General features: G+C 35.6%; 1 protein-coding gene across 1 annotated transcript; it reads left to right on the forward strand.

The window, feature by feature from the left end:
* The first annotated feature begins 35 nt into the window (after nt 1–35).
* Nucleotides 36–1,463, forward strand: LOC132195912 (uncharacterized). The gene is made up of 3 exons (XM_059618207.1): nt 36–179; nt 237–435; nt 901–1,463. Exons 1-3 carry the CDS (start codon nt 44–46, stop codon nt 1,352–1,354), a joined length of 789 nt encoding a protein of 262 aa, XP_059474190.1. The 5' UTR covers nt 36–43; the 3' UTR covers nt 1,355–1,463.
* Nucleotides 1,464–11,264: the final 9,801 nt, after the last annotated feature.

Here is an 11,264-nt window from a genome sequence, read left to right on the forward strand (position 1 = left end):
AAAAATTACATCAGATTTGCACGCATCGTTGAACTTTCAAACGATGTCGGCTCTCTTTGATAAACGGACGTCCAGGGTTTCTTTTGTCGGCGAGTTGCCCTCCTTCCCCCGTCTCTCCAGAACAGGCCCTGAAAACCGGACAAACTCCGGCTCCTGGCAAGAATGGACCGCCACGGCTGGTATATTTAACTTTGTGAAATTTTAAATTCCCGAATTTGAATAAGATGACATTTCAGTTGAAAATGTTTACAACAACCATGTGTATGAGACGAGCGTCTACCTGCTGGGCGCCACCCTTGTCCTGGTCCTGGCGCTGGTGTTTTCTCCTCCGAGCTACACAGCCTTTTTGAGATCCAACCTGCTTGTAAAATTGGCAATCAGGGCCACCATTGTTTGCTCCTTTGCCGCTTTCATTCTGCTCAGACCTCATTTCAAGTGAGCATATAAATTGAATTTTTGCAAATAATTAAGATTTATAATTTAATTTTGATAAGTGCAAAATTAAATTCTATATTTTAATTTATTATTTTTTTTTACAAGTTATTTTTAAGAAAAATAAATTCACACAATAAAAATGAAATTAAATTATTCCAATTGCATGTACATTTTGCAGTGATATCAGTTTAAACTATAACTACAAATGATAACAAATTTTAAAATATACATATTTATAATAAAGTTATAATTTTTAATTTCTATTATAATTGACGAATTCTTTCCCAAAATTGGGATCCATTACGGAGCTTCCCTTTAATTTGAGTTAAATAATTAATAGTTAGAAATTCTTCTTTTTTTTACTTTAAAATTCATTACTTTTATCTTTAACTTGAATTGAAAGTCATTTTTATTGCGTCTGATCTGTAATCTATGTTGAAATTTTCACAATGAAACATTTTCCAGCTTTTCCGTTGACCTCCTGGCCTTGACGGCCATGCTGCTGGCCACGTCCGTTGAGCTGAGTTGGGTTTGCCGCCAGTCGAGCTTGGGTTCGTACTCGGTGGCCCTGCTGATGTGCACCTTGATGGTGGTTGGCGTGAACCAGGGCGCCCTCGCCTCCAAGCCCAACCTGATCGTCCTGGCCGGTCTGACCGTCGTGCTGCTGCTGCTGGTGACCAACCTGAACTTCATCACGGCCATCATCGGCTCCACCAACGCGGTCAACCTGTTCATCTACAGCCTGTCCACCGCCCTCGCCACGCTCAACATCATGGGACTGTCCGTGCTGATCGGGGACGCGCAGTCGCACCCCTTCGAGATCAATGACATGGTCAGCTGCGGCGCCTACATGTACCTCATGATTGTCTTCCTCTTTGCCAATATTTTGCTTTTCACCGAGACGCTGCAGAACATATAAATAAAATTCAGTATTTGAGTTATAATTTTAATCAAATTATTTAATTATCTGTTGGGAATCAAAACAAATAATGTTTTTTGGTTTTTAATTTAATTGCGACCCAATTTTTCGAAAGCCAAAATGATAGTAGAAAAGTTGTATATTTGTGTTGAAAGATTAGAGATACGAGAGATAAATTGAGCTAATAAATTAATTTACGAGCACCTTCCGTGTGTATTTAATTAAAATGATAATTTTTAATGTAAATTAAATATCATTTTATTTAATTGCAAAGCATATAAGAGTTTAAAGCTCCGACTTTTGCGCCTCGACCTCCTTTTCCACACTACCAATTGTGTCCTCACTCGCCACGACACTCTTTTAACTCGCAATTGATGAGCCAATCACAACTTATGGAATATATTTGGCCATACTTAACGTTGAATGACATGAAAATATTTGAAACGGCCAAGTCTCGGTTCCTAAGGAGAGACCTATTGCAGGTATCTAACTCTTATTTTTGATTTTTAATAAAGAAATTTGAGCTTGGCTTAGACTGAAAGCTACATTCTCTAAAAACCATGTATGAATGCAAAATCTCTGAAATTGATACTACACAGTTTACGACACGAAATGAATGAGGTTAAAAAAAACAGCAATGATCTCAATAAATGAAGTTAATTTAAAAAAATTAAATTAATTTTTTTTAAAGCTATAAAATTTCAATGATTACAAACTATTTCTAATCAATTTAATAGTTTTGGGAAATTAATAAAATAAAATATTATACTATACCGTCGGGAGTTAAAACACGCAAGACGCAAAAAACTGTGGCAATATTATTAATTACTGATCACTTTTGATTCATTACACATCGATGTAAAATAGGACTTAATATAGTTGTTCTAACAAACAAAAGCAAAATTGCAAAAAGTAACTCAACTGGTTGGCCTTCGCAATAGAACGGTGGTGGGACCGTCTAAAAAGTGATAGCAGTCTCGTACCAGGTAGAAGAGCGAAAGGACGGCTGAGAGGAGCTTCTGCTGCAGTAAACGGTGGCCTCCGGAGGCTCGTTGAGGGCGCAAACCCCATTAAAACTCTGGCCAATTTTTTTTATTACATTAAAAAATTAATTACAAGAACAAGACAGTCATCTCTAACAATATATATCAAATTTAATGAATTTGTTCATTGTGAGCAAAATTAATGAAATGGGAAAATATTTTTTGATACAGGCCAGTTTCCGGACGCCACCACGTCCGCCTCCAGAGGCTCGTTGGGGGGCGCGAACTCCGTTCTTTGCGTTCTAGCGATTCATCGCCAAGCCGCAGAGCCAACTTATCTATTTATCTCAGAAGTCCATCTCGATTCGCGAGCATAGTTTGCGCAGGTTAATTTAAAAAAAAAAAATCATTTATTATATCTTAATAGATTATACATAAAGTTGCAAATTCAAATATTCATTCAAATAGTTTTTTTCAAAAAAACAGTTAAATTATAAGAAAAAATTGTACTTGATTCAATTTTATATTTCAAACGCCTATTTTATTTTTTTGATAACTTTAAAAAGCCTTCAAATCTATGATTTGATTCAAACGAAAATTTTCAATATTAATTTTGCCTCAGTTCACAAGAAAGGAAAAAAGCTACGCATTTGACGCTTCTTTGAACCAGTTCCTAGTTTTTAGATGAGCGATTTAAGGCTGCGCCACTCGCAGTCCTCGGACGCAATTCAGAATTTACATTAACTGTGACAAAGGCTGATGAAAAAAAAATTCAGTTCGACCCAAATTACAATTACGTGTGATGAATTTAAGTGTCAAACAAAGTACCATCAACTATAGAGCTGATTTACGATCAAAATATAATAAAAAGGATAATATTGATATTAATACTGAAATTTATGACATAATATTTGAGTTTGTTTGAAGAAGTTGATACTAGAGGAGATGATCATGGAAAAGCCCGAATCTTCATTTCCATAATATTTGAGTCTCAAAATATAAAAAAAATCATGTGTTTTTTTTTTTTTTATTCTACTATTCAGAATGACACACTTTGATACGATCCAAAGTGATCTAAAGTAAATTTTAGAGAATGAAACAAAGAAAAAAAGAAAACATGCACCTAATCCACCTAATTCCCCATGCAACCTTTAGCGTGCGCAAGCAAATAAACCATAAAGCCCAACCCTCAAAACCAGCTCGGAACATTGGCGAATGCAATGGAGCTTCGAAGGGGTTTTACGAGGCGCCCCCCTCCTCCGCCAGATCCGCAACCCTTAGGCCAGGGATCGACCCCATTCGCCTAGGCTAACGGAAGGCCCCCCTCGTCCCCCGCTCCTCACACCCCATCGCTTTGAGGAGCACCTGGTCACTTTGTGACGCAACCCGCTCCACGCATTTATTTTATCACGAGTTCCTTTCCTAATTTGGCCAATTTTTCAGTGAATTTATTTACAATTCCCCAAAATTTATGCTCGAGCGGGTTATTTGAACGTAATTATGGAATGCACAACTTTTGCAAATCAACGTCACTGGAATAATTTTGTTTCGGGACAAAGCAGCAATTTTTCCAGCAATGCTTTTGTTGAAATTCAGTGAAGAAAACTTCACCAAGTTCGCATAAGTAGATTTTATCTCAGTTCAAATAATTAAATATAAAAATTAAATGTTACGAAATAAAATAATTTTGTTCAACTTTATAGAAACTGCACAAGCGATTCTCACTTATGTCGCTCAATAGAACGATTCTCAAATAATTAATTGATATTTCACGGCAGTTTTGATTAAGACTCGTAAATTATCGGAAAGTCTCGCAGATTTCCTGACGTCAAGTTGGACAGTCTGGCTGATTTCACAGGTTCACTATTTCGCATGCTCTGATAATTTGCATGAACCAATTTACAAAAAAAAAAAAACGCTTTACAATAACGGAGGCAGGCGCCTGCAGACGGCCGAGTTAGGCAACCGGCTCGACACTTGTTTTTATCAAAATGAAATATAAAAACGCTTGGTTTCATCAGAAATATCACAACAATGGAAAGAAATATTACAGTAGAATGGTTCAAATTTGCAGCGCCTGTCCTACAGTCGATTTCGCTTTTCAACCAAAGTGACCAGGAGAACCGTCCAAAATTTGTAGCCAGACCAGCCACGCAACGACAAACAACCTTGTAATAAACTGATGCTTGAAAGATTAACCCAAAAAACACAAATAAAAGATAAAAGGTAAAAAAGGGCGCAGGCCGATGAGACTGTCTTGTCCTGACCCTTAAAAAAAGGAACTAAATTATTATTATTTTTCTTTTTAAGAGGTTTTTTTACGTGGATTTACTGAAACTGTGCGAGAAGTAAAAAACCTCTTAAAAATTAACCCCTGAAACTGCTTTACACTTTACAACACAAACAAAACACACTACTCCACAATTTCTAAACACTCGGCTGATGTGGTGAAATTTCTTAACACTTTCAGCAGTATGTACTTGAGAAGTTGTAAGTTTGCAGTTCCGCTGATGAAATTCACGACGTAATCCCCTGAAACATACTTACAATGTCTGTTTAAATAACCAAATTTTATATATCATTAATTTTTTTCTAATTTGAAATCAATAAACAAATATTCATTCTGCAGAAAAAAATACCTTCAGTTGATAACCAGGGTAGAAACCCTGAGAGGTTAAGAAGCCCATCGCCCACCACACTATAAAGCAAGAGCAGAAATGAGATTTAAAATTATTTAGCAACATGAAAACACAAGCACACCTGCTCTTTTGGCAGCACTTTTTTTAATCCGGCCTCTGCAGGAAATTCCTTTTGAACTGACCAGCTCTTTATCATGTTTCAGCATAAAGTTTTAAAGCAGGCGTTGAACCAATTCTGGAAGAAAGTTTATTCAATTTAAGAATTTCAGCTGCTCAAGAGTATAATATATTTGGCCAAATATTGGTTGACAAAATGTTTCCGTGACAATTTTAGGGAAATTTAATATTGGTAAGAAATATTTAATTAAGAAAAACCTGTGGCTTTATATTTTTCACCACAACATTAGCAATCAATCGACTGTATTTTATTAATAGGGATCATATAATTATAATTTTCTTTTTTGGTTTGATAGACCAACAAGTTTTTTGCAAGTATTTTCATACAGAACTTTAGAGTGCCAATTAAGACGGAAAAATTATTTGTTCTCGATAATAATAACTTCTGATATTTGTATAAAACATTTTAACCTTAAATAAATGAAAAAAAAAATAGTAAAATGAAAGTCTACATTTAATATTAAACCAAAAATCCTCAAATAGATGGAAAGTAACGCATATTTATAAAAGAATTGCATTCTTGGTTCAATTGGAATTTTTTTACGAAACACAAATTTTTATAACAATGTTAAAATTATATGATAAATTAAATACCTCTGAGCGGCAATCAATTCTTGGATTCGCAGACAACGCATTGATCAAAAAGCTCGATTTGCTGATCGTGGTCAACGGCAAGGCTCGCTTCAGACTGCTAATTGTGTCCAAAGATTTTGACATTTCAGTCAGCCCTCGTCTCTCTTTCAAGCTGGAACAAAAAGTAAAAAGCACAACACAGATGTTCTTTGGGAAGGAGGATTTTTTCAATCACAATTTTTTTAAATTATATAAACAGAAAAGCCAAATTGAAAGCCCGTTACTGACCGAGCAGTGGTCAGTGCTGGGCCTCCAATTTAAGAAGAAAAAAAAAATAAGATCAAAGAGAGTTAAAATTGATATATTGCAAATATTTTCCCAAAAAAATTAAAAAAACAAATAGTGCTCACCTTCGAAGAATGGCCGGGTCAGGGTTATTGCTGTTCTGAGAGCCTGAAACAAATTCAAGTGAGATGGAATTAGAGAAGGAAAATAACAAAAGTTTCTGAGCTTATGAAAAAGTGATTTTGAACATAGAATGAAATAAAAATTACCTTTATAGGGGAGCAGGAAAAAGGTTGGTCCTTGAACGTCCTCCCGGAAACTGCAAGAAAAATATTGATCATATCTGCATTTTCCTTTAAAATGTATGAAACATTACCTGATTTTTTCCCCAATGTTTTTCTAAATTTAAAATGTAATTATAAACAAATGGTAATAAAAATTAAAAGAAATAAGGCAGGTGTTTTTAGTTAATTTACATACTTTTAATACAAACTAATAAATGTACAAAATTATAGGGTAAATATCAATTTACAAACAATTATTTAAAAAATTATTTACATGTTTTTGAAGCAGTAAGAATAATTATTAGGCCGCGCTGATTTCTTTGGTTCATCTGGTAAATATTTTTGTTCAGAGAGAATTCTTAGCAATATAATGCTTAAAAATATGATTTTTATTGCATGGGGAGCTTTTTTTACTAGCTTTTAAATCTAGAAATATATACATGAAACCTAACTAGGGTGAATGTAATTTTCAGATTGCAGAAAAGCGGAGAAAAATCTCTTGTACCCTCTTTTTCATTCATTTTTAGGAGCTGAGAGAGGGTACTTGAAGTTGTTGAAGTGATCAATATGATTGTCAGCAGGCAGTTATTTTTTTTTTCAAGCTCATATTTGATGGGAGCCGTTGATTAGCGGCTCGAGCTGCGCCTATGTGACTGATTATTCAATTTACATTCACCTAATTGTATCTGGCTGGGCAGAATAAAATTATTCAGTTCTGTCTTTTTGTGAAAGCTCGAATTATTAGAACAGCCGTTACTTACGGAGCTTGAGCTTTAACAGAACGTTTAGAGGAAATATTTTTGTACGACAGAGTTGATGAAAATATTTTTACTTCATTTCTAATTGACGCCTTATATTTTAAAAAACGGTGTTAAATTTTTTTTTTTTTAAGCTCATATTAGATGAAAGCCGTTAGTTAATTAGCGGCTTGAGCTGCGCCCGTTTTTTGTGATTTTTTTTTTTTAGAAGCTCACATTTGACGAAAGCCGTTAATTAGCGGCTTGAGCTTTAATCGAATATTTAGAGGAAAGATTTGTGTACAATATGGAGTAGATATAAAAAATATTTTAGCTTAATTACTAATTGAAGCATTAAATTCTAAAAACAGTGCTATATTATTATTATTATTTTTTTTTTTGAAGCTCATATTAGATGAAAGCCGTTAATTAGCAGCTTGAGCTATGACTGTTTTTTTAAAGCACAAATTATTAGAAGAACCGTTGCTTAGCGGCCCACGAGGTTGAATTCAAAGATTTTCATAATACTGATTACTGGAAATTTATAAAACATTTTCCTCATCATTAGCAATGTACGTCTTAACTTAATAACTAAATGTGTAAATGATTCATATTTTTGATATTATTTAAAAAAAAAATTATAACGATTGCGAATTCCAAAAAGCAGTGTGTTGGCAAAATAGTGGCTCTTGCTTTAAATGAATAAAAAAATAGTATCCGATGCACTTGTAAAAGAAGTGCAACTTTTGCAGTGTAAAAATATCAAAAAGCAAATCGAGTGTTGGGCAAAAGTGGCTCTTGATGCTTTACACGTATAAAAAAATAGTTGCTGCACTTGTAAAGGGCGTGCAAATATTGCGGTGTTCATTCGGTAAAAGGGACGCAAGGTGCTCAAGACCTGTGAGCAAGTGAAGCGCACCTGTTGCTGCAAGACCTGCCAGCAGGTGAGACTTGCCAGGGAGGTTGACTTTTTGCTGGGCGCAAAAAACGACGGAGAATTCATTGTTGGCGCGATTGGAGGTAAGGGGCGCCTGAGGTAAAGGTCGGGGCGATTGCTGACTTGTCCGAGGCTTCACACGCACGCGACCACCCAACGTGTCCATCACCGGACACGCGTGGATGCGACGGCTCTTGTGAACCGCCGGGTCCCGGAACGTCGCCATGCTACTTTTTTTGCTCTAGAAACTACCGGGACGTCCCTAGCCAAAAAAAACTGAGCGTTGTGTAAGTGTTGGTTTGCGTTTGTGGGGTGTACGTGTGTTTTCAAACCTTCCATTTAACCTCGACTCTCATGAAATTCATATCACTCTGTTGAGAATCGTGGAATATCTTTGGCATTTAAATTTTGCAAGGTTTTAAAAGAAATGTGAAAGTTAATTGGCAACTTGATCTATTACATTTTTGGCTTCGATCAAAGATTTTTAATTAAATTGGGGCGCAAAGGGTGGGAAGCCAAGTGAGTGTGGAGTGAATTTAATTGTTTGTCCATTAATTTAGACAAATTAATTTGTAAAAAAAACGCGGCCGGCCTGACTGCTGCTCTCAGTCAGGCCCAACAAGAAGGTCAAAAATCGCCTTCAAATTTTTCGAAATTTAATTTAAGAACAAAAAAACTCCACACAAAACTTGATTTCCTGGGAGACACGAATTGGTTCAAATTTACCGTTTTTTTTAAAGAAAAAATGGAAGAGATCGAGGTGCAAATTAACTTTCAATCTGCTTTTAAATGATTGAAAATTCAAATTTCAATGAGAGACTGTGATTCCTAAAAAGTCATACTTAGTTTCATGAAAATTAAAATTAAACTTTCGGAATGAAAAAGGGTAAGTGTGCGTCTGACGTATCCTGTGGGATTTGTGTAGTCCTGCCTGAAAAAAGAATCGCTAACTGTGAATTTACGTTGGCGGTGCAAAAAAGAACAGCCAGACCGGACGCTGCTCGGAAACTAGAAACTAGCGAGGCTCGAGTTCGCGAACAAGGTTGGAGGGCTGAAAAAAGAAAAGGCAAAAACCTAAAAAAAATCGAGCCTCGGAGCTACTTGTAGCCTCGCGGAGCTACGAAAGACGACGCTCGTCTGGACACCTTTTCCGGTGCATGTTTTACGACCCGTCCGAACTTTTGTTCGGACGTGACTCGCCCTCAATCTACCCGGCCGATCCCTCAGGCGCCCCTCGCCTCCAATCGCGCCACCAACAAATTGTCTGTCGGTTTTCGCGTCCAACAGGGCATCTCTCACTCCGCCCTTACAAAAAGAAAACCTACCTGGCAAGTCTCACCTGCTGGCAGGTCTTGCAGCAACAAGTGCGCTCGACCTGCTGGCAAAGTGACGACTCTGCAGGCCAAGAGCAATTTCCAGTTTCTATCACAATCAGACCTAACAAGTCTCATCAGGTAATATAAGTTTCAATTCAATTCTGACTAGAGGTCATTTTCCATCGAGACATCTCCCAAATATCTCGAAAAATAAATTTTCTCTAAAAATACGCAGGAATGTTGAAAATTCCATCAAATGAATAAATATTGCTTGACCTCGCAATTCACACTGATCTTTCTTTGAAAAACTTAAGCAGTGTGAAATGCCAATGCCTGATATGAGACTTCTCTTAAAAACTAATAGTGAACCTTTTATCAGCGCGGCCGCTTCCTTAACCAATATGTACAAAAATATAGCACAAATATTTACGAGGGGGATTGAAGGCTGCCGAGTGGGGTTAACATTTTACTCATGGGCTTTTTCTGTACAGATATATTACGGGCATTCTTAACTTTTTCTTTTTCCATTTTTACTGCTTCAGCAGAATAACCAATAAGAATGATGCCCTTGCCTAATGGCCACATGAGTAGCAGTTTCAATTTAACCTAAAATTCAGGGCAAAACTTAAATCTAAATTTCTGTGATATCTACATAGTACATATGAAGAATGTGTATAATTAATGTATTCAAAATTTAAAAAAAATAAACAGTGATAAACTCAGCTCCATCTGTACCTATTCCCTACATGAATATTGCATTTCTTAAAATATATATTTTTTTTTTAATTTTCAATATTTTTTATAGTTATTTTTATAAAAAATTTCTAATTTTCATTTTTTTTTTACTCTCAACAAGTTTTCAAGTTTTTTTAATATCTTTTTGATTTTTCTATTTTTCACTTAAACTGAATCATTATTTTTTAAATTTTCCTTCTCAATATAAGATTAATTACTCGGCAGCCAAAAATATCTAAAACTAATCGGGTTTGTGTACTTATCGAATTGCTGACATCGCAGATTCTCGCCATCCTCTCTGTATTGCTGTTGGTGCCAAAATGCGCTTGATCTGTAATCCAAAACAAAAGGAATTTGTCAATTGGAACACAATCAAACACTTCAAAAAGAGGACATTTAATGTTCAAAATTAATATTTTCCAACCCAAAAATGGATTCAAACAAGCTTGGACTTTATAAATCACAATAATACAAATATTCCTTACATTAAAACAGCTTTTCGTTACGTTTTAAAAAGACTAGAGTTGAGAAGGCAAAGTCAACAGTTAAATTTGACTATGAAGGAGATCATTTTCTCACTTTGCATTGGAGTAAAAATGACGAACAAACTCTATTTAAGATTCCTATCGAGAGCTTTGATGTAAAAGAGTAAAAACACTCACCAGCTGTGCATTTCGATTCCACAAAAGACATAAAAGTCATTGAGAGGGTTGACAAATTTGTAGGTCCGACTGTGCTCGTTTCTCTCTTCTATAACAAAGAAAAATAAAAAAGGTCAGATTATTTGCAACAATAACATGATGGTTTGTGAAAAAAGCAAGAGGGTGAGCGAATTAAAAAAGTTCCTTACAATTTGAATCTTCGAGAGGTAAACTTCCCTGTCTGCTGGTGTGTGGACAGGAGTGGTGCACAGTCTTGCAATTTGATGTAATCAATGTCCAGTTTTGAAGTAGAGAACAGCTTGTGCTCTAAACTGCAACAAAAAGGAACAGAAATGTTGAATTAGAAAAAATTATTACATAAACAATAGGAGTGTTTTAAAATATTTTAATTTATAATATATAAAAAAAGAGGTGAAAGTAAATCTTTCAAAGTCTAAACTCACCAGTGCATCTAGGAGTAATTTGCCTCGTCTTACTTTCTAAATAGTTCATCTGCAAACACAAAAGCAAAAAATATTAAAATAGCTGCTTTTTGACTTGCAAGTGGTTCACAAACCTTGTTAGGGGCGAATGGCAGCCAAA

This window comes from Neocloeon triangulifer, unplaced genomic scaffold, assembly GCF_031216515.1.
Source record: "Neocloeon triangulifer isolate White Clay Creek 2 clone unplaced genomic scaffold, ASM3121651v1 ptg000011l, whole genome shotgun sequence".
In the NCBI taxonomy this organism is placed as follows: Eukaryota; Metazoa; Arthropoda; class Insecta; order Ephemeroptera; family Baetidae; genus Neocloeon; species Neocloeon triangulifer.